We start from the raw sequence: 13,511 nt of genomic DNA, 5'->3' as shown, positions 1-13,511 counted from the left end.
CTAAAGCTCGGACGGACTTGATAATATCCGTACATTTTTCAAACTTTGCGTGGATACAGCTAACGAAAATGTGAGTCCACGCATGTACACATAATCTGCTGTGCTCACGGAAGAAAAACTCGTTAAAAGTAGGAAGTGTCTCTAATTATGGCTAATGCAGCCTTAACGACTTGGTTATGGAGAATAGAGACGAATTTCAGAGTTTATCCAATTACGTCTCCTCGCATATTTGTATCGCACTATCCGCATCGCGTATTATCACCCATTACACAATTCCGAGTTTTATGTAAAAGTTACATCAACCTTCGCATGAATTGTGCGATGAGGACGAACGAGCTAGGATTTTGTTACGTCGCATCTTGTTTATCAAACAAAATTATGTCGTCCTAATTGGAGCTCACTCTGTAATCTGATGAAAAAAATTATGAAAAAACTAATTGATTAAATGTTTTGTTTTTTTGCGATGTTTGTATGAATTTGCGAAATGTTTATAAAACATGGAATTCTAAAGCACGAAATGTTTTGTGTATTTTTTTCAGTATCGACACAAATTGAGGGAGTCGCAGTCCAACCGAGTGCATAACCAGAAGCAGACGCTGTCTCAAAAGCAGGACGAGGCGATGAGGGTTGACCGTCGGATAGCTGAGTTGCAAGAAAGACTTCACCGTAAGCGAATTCTTAACAGCCAACTCGCCGCATCGCTGAAACACCAGGTATTCGCAGTTTACTCTAAACTTCCAATGACCCCTTTGGCAGACTGTCGCCGATAATTTCGAGACTTCACTTAATGTGTTGAAATGATATGCATACAAATTTTAAAACAGTGCAGCTACAATCGGTATTTAGTTTAGCATCGAATCACATCACCGAGTCGCTCCGATTAATACTTTAGGTCTGACCATTATACGCCCGTAGATACCAATAAACTATCAAGTTCATCTCATTTACAATTGAGCCCACACAACAGCGTATGTGGAAAAGAGGTTCGGTCCTAGTGATGTAAATTGGTTGTGTTTTCTCAGGCATATTTTGAAAACAATAGACCCACGTTATGTAATAATGACAATTTGCATGCAACTCGACTCGAGTATCCTTTCTACTTGAGCAAATGACAAATGGAAAGAGAAACCTAGAAAATAACTCTGTCCATTCAGCTTTACTTTACACGGTCTCCTTTTTCACCATCCGATTTTCTACACGCCTCCTTTCGATATGTTGCGTAACACAAAAAAATGCACCTGGCAAGCATGAGCCTGACTTCTACAATGGCACCAATCTTGCCACTTGAGAAATTGGTCAGGAACAGGTCTGCACAGGCAAACCATGCAAGTGTAGCTGCTACACATCTCAACCTGCAGTTGCACATACATATTAGGCTCCTCGTCCATGTGTTGCATGAAGAAATGGGGAGAAAGGCGTTGAAAGATTAATGAGAAAAGTATAGTGACGTATTTTTTGTTATAAATGATGCAGGACAACGAAGAAGACTTCGTCTCGCTGACCAAGAATGACCCCAAGTACCAAACGTTGCCTTACAACGCCAAGCTCTTCACACCCTTCGCCACCAAGCACGAGCAAGACCAGTTTGAAAATAGTATGCAACAAATGCAAATCATCCAACAAGACCAAACCTCCTCCTCCCAACACCAAAGTCAATCCGCCGCCACGGCCCAGCTCCAGTTCCATGTCCAGCAATATCGGCAGCAGCAGCAGCAACAACAACTGCAACCAAATAATCAGCACTACAATCAGGTCAACCACGAGAGCAATAGCGCGAAGGATGACCCCTCTGCCCCCAACAACGCCAACAACGGTCCGTCCAATAATGAGCGAATCCAGTCATATAACAATAAGAACAATCTACACCTCACCCAACTGCAGAGCTTCCTAAGTCAGCAGCAAATAAGCAATCACAATGTCATGAAAATAAGTTCCACTGCTTCAAACACAACTTCCAACGTTGCCACATCCACAAACGGACCACAACAATCCGTGCAACAACAAGGGACTAACAGCAACAACGCTACGAATGGACAAGTGGGGATGAAGGGGCCGGTTGAGAATGGTGGTGGTGGTGTCCTTTTTCCTATCGTGCGACCCAGCAACTTTCTCCCCACGGGAGCTCCAGCTTCCAGCCCAAGTGGGTCGTCGTCAACCTCGAATTCAGGTTCTGCAGCTTCCTCCACTTTTGGGGGAAATGTTCAGCAAAATGGATTCAACGGGGGACAGGTAAATATTTGTACACACATCGTCTCTTTATTTCATATTCATTCATCTCGACTTTTTTTTCATTGCTGACTAAGCTCCATTAAGAAATGAAACAAGACCAAGAATGGTATAAAGATAGGGAGGCAAATAAAATTTTATGTTCTCGTAATACCTTTGGCTACATGTGTATGTACATACATACATTTGTGTACAACCACACACAGCAATAAGAGAGCCGAGCAGTAATAATGGTCCATTGCATGATTCCATGTTTCGTATTTCTGGAGGCGATAATAAATGAAAAAGTTTTCACGCATTTTCCCGTTGTTTGAGATTTACAGTGTTTTTCTGGAAAAATTCCGACATGGTTTTGTTGAGGTGTGTGTGTGTGTGGAGGAAGGGGAGCAAGCGAGAGCATTTCCGTAGATTTGAAAGCTGAAGGTTTGAAAGATTGATGAGAGTGTGGAAACAATAAATGACTCGGAGATTGTTTACCCTTTCCCTCTCAGCCAAGATTTATTTTGTTGAGCCAGTTTCCTCGCAATGGGATTCGAAAATTCGGACTTTCTCCTCCTCCACTTTCTCCAAATAGGTCAATTTTTCTTCCCTTTAGATTCGCTTCCGTTGCAAACATGTCTTTAATAATTTGGAGATTACCTTCATTTTTGGCGACATGTCTTTCTGGCCTACACCCGGATCATGTCGGTAGGACAGAGAGTTGACTGATTACCAGAATTATTGGCAGGGTCAAACCTGAGTTTCATCCATGTCCTCAAATAATATCCTCTTAACTGTCTCAAATCTCCAGTAACACACCAGCCAATGAAGCAGCACTTCTGTCTGATAGCTCTAAGGTCTTATTCCTCGTGGGTGGAGGAGGAGAGGAGATGAAAAGAAGTGAAAATGGACACTTTTTTATTATTTGGCAATGCCCCCAAGAAGTAATCTCTTTCACTTCACTCGACTTCTTGAGGCTTGAGATCAATAACTGATATGTCATACCAGATTTGAGATTGACTGTCCAGAAGAAGGAAGTTGACCATTTCATTCTTTCCTCGCTCATCCAAAACTCATAAAATACTCCCACCGACTGGCCACCAGTTAGAACATACACTCTACTTCTCTGTATTAGTCCTAAATGCAAGGCGGTCATCTCCTATGAATTTTACGAATTGCCAATATTGCTGCCTAAAGCTAAACTTCACCAATTTAGACTGGCAATAATATAATATCCCATAAAATCTAATAATATTTGATGATTTGCATCCTAGACTTCTGCTGGGACCAATACCGCCGTTCTCGGATATGATGACTTTGGTGAGCTTGCTCTGGACGGACATCACAAGCCAGCTTTGCCCCCGAAACCAGCAAAGCCAGCCCCACCACCTCGACAACAGGCAGCCGAGTTTAATTGCGGAGTTGGATCAAGGTAACAACCGAAATGACGCGTGGAAAAAGTGTCACAATCACTTTCTCACATTTTTCTGATTTCATCGCAATAATGAAAAACACTGGAGAAATTTCGTACTTCGTTAAAATAATTGTCTCGTATTAAGACGAGACTGGGAAATTAATGGTACCGTTTTTTCGTCAACAAATACACGCCGTGCTCGCGTTCCTCGTCGTAATGTGCAACAGCGTTTCGTGTTATGGGAGCATTAGTGAAGGAAATGAAAACATTTGCAGTCTGGGTTTTAGTTTCTTTCTCTCAGCATCCACTCCAGTTATAAACATTTGTAATGAAAGCATGTCTTTTCCATGAACTGCGAGCTCATGCACTTTGTGTTTTCCTTTCCAGGCTCCCGTCTTCTTCGGATGAAATAATGATGCCTGACAGAACTGAATTACCTATCAAATCCAAGCCATTATTTCCTAAGAACTCCCAGCAGCAGCCGAACGCGATAGCTTCCACCGGATCAAGTTCCAATGTTGTTTCTCCGTCTTCATCATCATCATCATCATCGTCGTCGTCGTCCACGTCGTCCTCTTCATCCACGACGACGGACAAGGAATTCCCCAATAATGCTGCCTCCTCTAATACCACCGTAAGAGAGAAAAATATTGCAGACTTATCAGTACCTTCTCCAACCACGCTGTCCTCTTTTTATATTTATCTTTTATATTTATCTATGTCTGTCAGTCAGTCAGTATGAATGATGAGACGTTAATTAGAACCAGCGTATTAAGTATTTCCTTAAATATTATTTTCTTGTATACGTGAGCTTTGAACTGGTGATTGTTTATTTTTACGATTTATTTTTTTATTTTTTGATATTAATGGACGAGGCCCAGGACACCGTAAATATGTATTCGAGCTATTTGAGGATATTATTTTCTGGTTTCTCACAGGTTCGGATGTCCATCAACCGAAGAATTGAGATGCCACCAGCCTTTCTTTTCCCAGAAAGTGATCCTCCTCCATTCGACCTCGTTCCAGAACATCCGTCATCCCAGGCATCCGCAAACACCACAACCACGAGCTCTACTACAACAATCTGTCCTGGAAAAGGCCCATTTCGCAATCAACCCCCAATCGTTTTCCTTAATGAACCTCAACAACAACGTCTTAATCAAAGTAACGGAGATAACGGGGACTCCACGGATGCCAATTCCTTGTCTCACAATAATAACCCATCTCAACTTTTAGCTGAAGAGTATACCCTTCCTGACCTATTCCCTAATCCACCACAAGTTAACAGCATTACCTCGTCGTCAAAAATGACAAACAACAACGAAGAGTCTCTTAAGCTAAACTTTCAAAATTATGCTCCTACGGTTAGCAATTTACAACTCGTATAATAAATTTTGTTTAGTTATTTTTTTATCCTGGCTTAAATTTTGAGTTTAAATTCTGGATTTTGCTTAATTAAGGCACACGACGAAACCAATGTCAATTCGTCAAACGCTCCCGATCAGGAGAATCAGAATCAAATCAGCATGATGAACAATTTCGTCGGTTCAAAGTGTCAAGAAACCGAAAAAGAGATCATGATGACGATGACGACAAATGACCATTCCCAGCTTGATAAATTCGGTACTTAATAAACTCTAATAAGCATAACGGTAATATTTCCCTTACTGACTGATAACGTGTACTTATTTTCAGAACCTGGGATGAAAGATGACTACGGTGGTGCTGGAGATGGGAGTGAGCAGAGTCCAGAACGGGAGGAAACTAGTTCGGAGGGATCGAATAACGTAAATGTCCATGGAGTTCTGCGGCGAGTGAAGAAGAGCAATTTCAAATCTGCTAAAAGGGTGAGTAGCTAAATTGGTCAATGTTTCGGCTATAAATGGCTTGAACTAATAAAAACTTTTTTTGAAATTATTCAGGATCACATTCCCCTGGGTCGAAGAGTCAGTTTTGACCCCTTGGCCCTACTGCTTGATGCCTCGTTGGAGGGGGAGTTGGATCTAGTGATGAAAACGGCAAGCGAGGTTGGCAACGTCTATGTAAGTCATGTCATAATTCATAATTAGATCACCAAATAACCCATTAAATATTGGTGGTAATATTGCATTATAAATGCACAGGCCGCAAATGATGAAGGGATTACGGCCTTGCACAACGCTATTTGTGCTGGACATGCAGACGTGGTCAGATTTTTAGTCGAGTTTGGCTGCGACGTGAATGCCCAGGATAGCGATGGATGGTAATTAGTCAAATTGATGAAATGACTAACAATTTTATTTTTGCAATACTCAATTATATTTTCTGGATATAAAATCCTCAGGACTCCACTCCATTGTGCAGCATCTTGTAATAATGTGGGAATGGTGAAATTCCTGGTGGAACACGGAGCATGCATTTTTGCCACCACGCTAAGCGATCAGGAAACGGCCGGTAAGTATTGTGTGTGTTATTATCTGTTGCAGTTATCGCCTTCCATCATTCTATCCGTTTTACCCATTCATTGATACATTGCTTCGTTTTAGCTGAAAAATGCGAAGAAGACGAAGATGGATTTGGCCCATGTTCCGAATATCTTTATAGTAAGCGAGATAAAACAGTCGTCTCATTGTTGAAAAATGTCCTATGCATCAGAGCTTCGACTAAACTTTTACATGCGCAGGTATCCAAGAAAAACTTGGGATTATGAATAACGGAGTTGTCTACACTGTTTTTGATTATGACGCTCAAAACCAAGACGAGCTGACTTTCCGTGATGGAGAAAGACTGGTCATTCTTCGGAAGGGGTGAGTGCATGGGATACTTTTAATTGACATCAAGTTTGTGGAAGAGGAATTCATAAATGAAAATATAATACCTCGTTTGTCGTAGGGATGAGTACGAGAGGGAGTGGTGGTGGGCCTCAGTGTCGGATAAGCATGGGTACATCCCACGAAATTTGCTTGGAGTAAGTCAAATCAGTGCATGGATATTTTCTAATAAATGTTTAGACGTGAAATTAATTAATGGTTTACAAAAAATCTGCTTTTGCAGCTCTACCCTCGAGTCGTGCCTCATAAACTGAATGGAGATAGCTGTTAAATTTCCACAAAGTGCCATTAATTATTTATACACATACCCATATATTTCCAATTAGTATGATGATTGATGCAACAGAGAACCATATATTTTTGTTCACACAGATTCCCTATATATTTAATTAAGTCAGACCAGAATACTGGACAAAACATGTAACATAAAATATAATATGCTCCTTGACAATGCAAGTACTTGGTAGGAGAACATATTTAGTTTCAAAATAATTCAACACACCACCCAACCCTATACGGTACATAAAAAGGCAATGATGCCGTAGGATTAATAAATAAAACATGTCGATTTCACCCTCCCTAAAAAAGAAGACTCACATTCAGTGCCTATCGAAGAATCAATCAATCAATCACAAACCTCGTATCGGATTTTGAGTCGGCGTCGCTTCTTAAAAAAACACTTATTTTTAATCCATCATCATCAGCCTTACACAAAAGGTACTAATCATCGATGTGGTAATGATATATATTTAAGAGTAATATAGCTGTAATACGTACGTAGATAATTTGGCAGAGAACATATGTATGTATTATCCATTCATCCGTCGCGTCGTCATAATAATAATCATCATCTTTATTGTAGGATGTAACTCAACTAGTTTATTTCATTTACTGAGCAACTTACAATTATTATTGTTATACATAAGTTTACTACATTAGAAATACATACACCGTTTTATGTTATCCATCGACTGCTACCAATACTTGTACTCGGTAGTAAAAATGCATCATTTTATGATTGAAATTTGATGAACCGTGCCCAGTCATGAGAACCCGTGGTACTTACTTGCAAATTGTCTGCAGTTACACAAGTAAATTAGTTGACGTTATTATTTTTCAATATTATTATAATGTTGTGATATTAGTTGAGAAGAATCCATAAAATTTCTTCGATATAGAAATGCAAAATAATCACGAATGTAGGTGTAAATTTTACACCTACAACAGACACACTATTTAGTTAACAATAGTACGGATTCTACATATAATCATTCATCATAACGACTGTGAAAGTATGAATATCAAAAAATCTTACTTATTATATCGTCGTCTAAAATGAAAAATTTACTTGTGCCACTTTTCTTTGTTGCATTATATAATTCCATAATATTTTACACACATATGGAAGGATATCAACTGAATAATACATATAAATATATGGAAATATGGGAGAATAGTGACCTCCCAGTTTGATAGGGTTTTTTGCATTTTAGACGATGATATCCTGTTTATAAAAAATTATCGACATAATGTCCACCCACTAAGATTATCCAATTTCAACTATATCCTTATCGTCAAAAATTGCAAGTAATAATAAATAACTACAAAGTACTTATAACCGTGATTGTGATTTTAATTTACATATAATCTTAGATTCATTTCATTCAAATTTATAAAATTATATAATAACTTGCAACAATTCTGCAATTAGTCAAATGTTGCTGGCTATTCAGCTATCTCATCTTTGATTTCGATGGACAGATCATGTCCTCCATCTCCTCTCGGGGACCCCTATAAATTCGACACCAAACATCAAAATCGGCGTTGCATATTAAAGATGACGAGTACATTTTTGAAATACATAAAATACAACTTACAGGTTCGTCTTTAATTGAAATCGGCCTTCCATTGCTCACCGATCCCACTGTAACAACTTCTTGATACTCATCATACCCTTGATATTCTGGTTTTACCATGCTACCGCCAAGGACAAGGTTCAACAACATTGGTGGCAAACAGGAACGCTGGATGAATACAAACATTTCGTTCGTAAGAGTGTGTTTTAGTTGGCAGAAGTACACAAGTAAATACCTGTTGATCTGAAAGAGACATCAAGTGTGCAGCAATGGGACTCATCAGGTCTGGTGCTTCAGTCAAGGCTTGTTGTAATTGGGGCGGAGGAAGAGTTAACAGGACGGGGATACTTTTTGGTATGGTCCGTTGACAGCATTTCACGAATCCTTCCCAGACCTTTGGCTGTGTCCAAACCTGAAACGAGTACAATTATGTAGGTCCATCTTTTAAATCCAATCCAGTAATTTAATGCATGGTAAATGAAATACCTGCTTATTAACCAGTCTGCTCAATGTATTCATCACAAATCCGGATAGTTTAGTATGAAGAGCTAGAGTCTGGATGACTGTTCTCATCAGAAGGGTGGGGAGTGGGGATTGTTCTAGTAACTGATTAATCACGATTGCCAGGACTTCAGCCGTGTACACTTCAGACTCATTAAAACACAATGAGGTAGCTACATTTAAAAGTTCACGTGTTTAGCAACCGAACAATATTTTACAAGAGTGTAGTTCAATTTACCTTTGATGACTGTCTTTACATCACATTTTGTGGGTTCTATATTGTGCAAAGTAACCATAAGGTCAACGGGAGTTATGGGACTTGCGTGTTGCGTTTTGGCATCCGTGTGAATCCCCAATAGTCTATTAAATACCTGGATAATACACAAGTAAAAGTTATGTATTACAGCCCCATGATGATGGATAATCCCAAGCCTGTAACGTTTACCTCTTTGACCACATTAGGGTTCAATTTGATAAGTTTCGGAAGAGCAGCAATGATTTCAGATTTACTAAGACCATTAAGAACTGGGATGAGGAATCTTACATCCGAGACACGTTTGGCATATAAGTTTCTAACTCTTGTAACCAACTCGGCACTTGGCAAAGCTATGCAAAATTGGAAATAGTCGAAACTCTTAAAATAATTTGTTATTTGGCTAACAGTTTAACATACTTTTATCTGTTAACAAATGTATTATCCTTGTAATTAGTGTTTCTGCTCCATTCGGAAAGGTGTCCAATAACTTCATCAATTCTGGAGCGTTCATTCCCATTTTACGTATAGGCTGCTCTATATAACGGAGAATACTACGTTTGACTTCGCTCGTTGTTTCAACATAAATTTTGGCAAGTCTGAAATAGAAGAGTTATTATTATGACTCTAGTTCTGCATGTAAGTTTATGCATGTAGAGTATATTTATAATCAAGAAATGTGTGACATACTCGTGAATCAATGAATTTTTTATGCTCAACAGCTGGAGATAGAGAGTAAGGCACGCTCTGACAAGATCATCACTCCAATCCTTTGAAACGTCTGACCTTCCAGAAACGTCAGAAAACAAAATTTCTGGAGGATTTTTAAACCGCAAAGAGTTCATATACGTTCCAACAGCTTGATCTTCTACCACTCCACGCATGCTTTCCATTGTGTTATAAAGATTCATAACGCAATTAACAGCTTCTGAACGAACCTATAAAAAACGCAAATTTAACAAAAATTCAACCCTACCAGACCTGAAATGGGAATACATTCTGCAAACCTCATCGGCTGAATGGGCACAAAACTCCAATAAGGTGCTCAAGTAGTACAGCTTGCGTGGACGTTTTAAGGCCAATTCCATGAGTAGATTCATTCCATTCGTAGCATGAAGCGACTGGGCGCATAATTGTTTAAGCAGGTCCAATCCTTTGTCTGGTATGGTTGGAGATTCGGTATACAGTTTTCTCGCAAACCTGATAATATCATTTCAGTTTAAGTCTCTAAACTCCCAATGATTGAATAAACATGGTCAGCTTCTTACAATGACTTTTCAGCGTCAGCTGCAGTATCCAAGATGGATCTCATTATGTTTACAAAAGTCCATTCATACCTATTACACATCGAGTTATAATGCTATCGTTAAAATATTTTGACTTGTGCATGAAAATGACAAAATGATAAACAAAATGTCTACCTGTCGAGTGAAGCTTCCGTCTTGTTGGCAATGCTTGTAGCTATGAACTCTTGACTCAAACAGTACTCTGAATATATCCAACTAATTCCCAAATTCAAATGACTTCGTATATCAGACTGAATGTATTTTAGTATAACTGGCAACAGGAAAATTCATATCAGAAAATTGACCAACATTGGATAATGATAATCATTAATAATTATTAATAATGCATAGATCAACTTACAAAATTTAACATCAAATGTGGAATTTACTGCAATAGAGCAAACTATTCGAGATTTGATCTCATCAAGTTTGTCAGGCGAATACAAAATTCTTTTAACAGCGGAAAGCATTTGCTTCTGATTTTCTTCTAATGTCAATGGCTTTGTTATTTCACTCAATTTCAATATTTTTGTAATTTTTCTTTTAACAATGGGAACAATCCCACGAGAGTCAAACAATGTCTTTTTATTTTCCTTGTTGTCTGCACCGGAAACAAGAGTAGGAATTTTGGTTGGTTCGTCGTACTCTTCCAACTAGTAATATAGTACATATATATTCTCTCTGACCAGGTATATGATATAAGTAATACCGTTGTTATATGTAGTTACATACCGTAAAACCTGCTTGAAGGGCTGCTTCTGGCCCCAATTGAAACGCAGTAATTTGTGCAGCTAAAAGCCTTGAAACGTGCCGAATCTGGCTCTCCGTGCCTGCCATTGCAATTGGGGTGAAGGACGCTGTAAAATGTGCCGGCATTGTATCTGGCAATCGATCCTAGTTTTCAAAACAATTGAAAACAACAGTAAGCAATTGAAGGCAGTGAATTTGGTTATTTTAAAGAAATTATTTTTTTACCATAGATGATAACACGAGTTCTGCTGCCATTTGAGGAGTTAACTTTTGGAAAACATTTTTTTCTATTTCACTGAGAGTATTTGACGTGGTATGTTCCTCCTCTGGTTTTTCCATATCTTCGTCATCGTCATAGTCCTCCATAATTACGTCAGGTACATCTTTCTCCTCCTCTTGCAGCTTTGCTCTTTTCCTACTGACTTGATCATCGATATCATTCATCAGTCGGTGTCTTTTTCGGCGCTCGGCTTTTATTTCATCCCAATTTGGGATCGATTTGTAGAGCTGCAATGTCACACAAAAATTATTCAAATTTATACATCGCTAACATCGCATCAAATTTAGGATTAAAAATGTAACTGAGCGGTGTTGTACCTCACTCGACGATGCACCCAGATCAGTAAGAAGAGTCGTTATGTTGTCATAATAGTCAATGGCTCTAGGATGTTTTAGTAAACCTATTAACTGAACCTTCATGTATTTCCTGACTGAGGTAACTTGGGACCTTTCCAGAGTGGGTGGAAGGATGGCTGTTGGAAAGCATGATAAACAATAAATATAAAAGCAAAATGATTATACTGTATATATACAAAGCCAATATTGTTACTGTACCATTAAGTTTTTCCATAGCTGTCACGACACGCCCCATAAAAACGGGTCTTAACTTGGCAATGATTATGATAGAGCCCATGCAGGTCATTAAATTTACACTGGTAGCATGACGAGAGCCGTGGAATTTGAGCAAATCTTCAAATAATATCCTTTAAAAAACAATTAATGACATACTAAATATACGATCGATAATATTAAGAGCTTAATTAATTCTCATTTTAAATAAAACTATTACTACCTACCTCGCATCTTCCTCCAATTTTCTTGGCCTTGCTACTTTAATGTTGATGGGGACATCGTCTAAGCAAAAAACCCCTTCTCGTTTAACGCTATCCGCCTCGGTAGCAGTTTGGAGAAGAACAACACCTTCAATAAATTTGACAGTATGTGTACGGATTCTGAAAATTTAGTACAATATGGAATTAGAAATATGCTTAATATATCTGGTTCTTAATTCTTGGTATATATACCCATCAAGATCGCTGTCTATCATCTTCAAAATATGTTTTTTCAGTTCGTTCACAGAGTTCCAAGCAACTTCCATCTCGTCAGTCACAGTTTTAGACTTTGAAAGCCACATCAACGTGTACTGGAACAATTTCCCAGATACTTGGATTGCTTTCTTTTGCACAGAGACACATTTGTCTTGAAGCATCATCATCATGTTGTGCATCACCTTTGGAATTGTTTCAGGGTCCGTTTTACTGCGTTTGTTTATGTAAATATTGATCGGTTAATATAAAACATTCAACACAAGTCTTATCTAAAATAATATGCAATTGCACACTACCAAGCATTTTCAATAAACTCCAAAATGTATTTCCGAACATCGGCATTATTATCACTCTGAAAGTCTAACATCTCGTTAAGGAAATTGTCCAAAAGGGCCGGCTGCTTCGTAATTATGATTTCATTCACTCGTCGTAGATTTTCCAGTTTCGTTTTTTCGCTAGAAGTAACAGTCGCCTTCGTCAATAAATCCGCAACCTGTAATATTTAAAGCATTATGACTTAGAACGTTAAGTGAAAGTAACATATAAACGCATGGCTTCAACTATAGTCAACCTCATTTTCATCCTGATAATCCGTGGCGTCGAAGCCACTGTCGATCCGAGAGGACGAATGTCGTGATGTCATGACGCCCAACCCTGAGCTGCTGCTGGTCCGTCGCCCTCCACTGCTGCTGCCGCCGCTGTAGTCTTCGTCCTCCTCCCCATATTCACCTTCCATGAAGAACTGCGACGCCGCGCTCCGACCCGCATGATGACTCATGTTCCGAAATACGCTATTTGCTGTCGCCCAAATCAAAATCGTCACGAGATTTATTTTCCCCTCAGCTTCAAGTCAGGGAATGAAAACGAAGTCAGTAAACGTCACTAAATATGAATCCTAAATCGGCAGAAGTCCATCCAGGCATACTTAGCATTCTTCAGTCGTTCATGAATATATGTTTCTGCAGTAAACTACTGGCTACTCTACTTTGTATTTGGTCGAGAACAGAACAAAAATGATTTACTTTCGAATTTTGAGAATTTAAACGAGAGCTGTAAATTTGATATTGTATATTTTTAATACGGTGATTTGCTACTCTCGCTTTCTCAG

General features: G+C 38.9%; 2 protein-coding genes across 6 annotated transcripts in view; one reads left to right on the top strand and one right to left on the bottom strand.

Moving 5' to 3' along the window:
• Nucleotides 1-8,047, top strand: part of LOC110845230 (apoptosis-stimulating of p53 protein 1) — an 87,782-nt gene extending 79,735 nt beyond the window's left edge. For all 5 annotated transcript variants that reach the window (XM_022091610.2, XM_035848835.1, XM_022091609.2 and 2 more), the window contains 14 exons: nt 540-713; nt 1,474-2,229; nt 3,480-3,637; nt 4,007-4,253; nt 4,558-4,983; nt 5,080-5,242; nt 5,315-5,466; nt 5,542-5,661; nt 5,743-5,861; nt 5,943-6,052; nt 6,145-6,201; nt 6,282-6,405; nt 6,491-6,566; nt 6,653-8,047. In XM_022091610.2, the coding sequence (XP_021947302.1) occupies nt 540-713; nt 1,474-2,229; nt 3,480-3,637; nt 4,007-4,253; nt 4,558-4,983; nt 5,080-5,242; nt 5,315-5,466; nt 5,542-5,661; nt 5,743-5,861; nt 5,943-6,052; nt 6,145-6,201; nt 6,282-6,405; nt 6,491-6,566; nt 6,653-6,700 (2,730 nt within the window). In that variant the 3' untranslated portion in view covers nt 6,701-8,047. The remainder of the gene's footprint in view (nt 1-539; nt 714-1,473; nt 2,230-3,479; nt 3,638-4,006; nt 4,254-4,557; nt 4,984-5,079; nt 5,243-5,314; nt 5,467-5,541; nt 5,662-5,742; nt 5,862-5,942; nt 6,053-6,144; nt 6,202-6,281; nt 6,406-6,490; nt 6,567-6,652) is intronic.
• Nucleotides 7,786-13,508, bottom strand: LOC110845229 (symplekin). Its single transcript, XM_022091607.2, has 20 exons — nt 12,975-13,508; nt 12,700-12,896; nt 12,380-12,613; nt 12,152-12,307; nt 11,910-12,058; nt 11,673-11,827; nt 11,301-11,582; nt 11,058-11,219; nt 10,687-10,978; nt 10,461-10,596; nt 10,308-10,376; nt 10,047-10,239; nt 9,730-9,977; nt 9,460-9,638; nt 9,232-9,392; nt 9,025-9,157; nt 8,772-8,959; nt 8,521-8,697; nt 8,307-8,453; nt 7,786-8,220 (listed from the first exon to the last, which is right to left on the bottom strand). The coding sequence occupies exons 1-20, from the start codon at nt 13,179-13,181 to the stop codon at nt 8,155-8,157; spliced, it is 3,531 nt and encodes a 1,176-aa protein (XP_021947299.1). The 5' UTR covers nt 13,182-13,508; the 3' UTR covers nt 7,786-8,154.
• Nucleotides 13,509-13,511: the final 3 nt, after the last annotated feature.

The sequence above is a fragment of the Folsomia candida genome, unplaced genomic scaffold (assembly GCF_002217175.1).
Source record: "Folsomia candida strain VU population unplaced genomic scaffold, ASM221717v1 Fcan01_Sc002, whole genome shotgun sequence".
NCBI lineage: Eukaryota > Metazoa > Arthropoda > Collembola > Entomobryomorpha > Isotomidae > Folsomia > Folsomia candida.
Note: the sequence above shows the minus strand (reverse complement) of the source record. Positions and strands in the feature narration are given on the sequence as shown.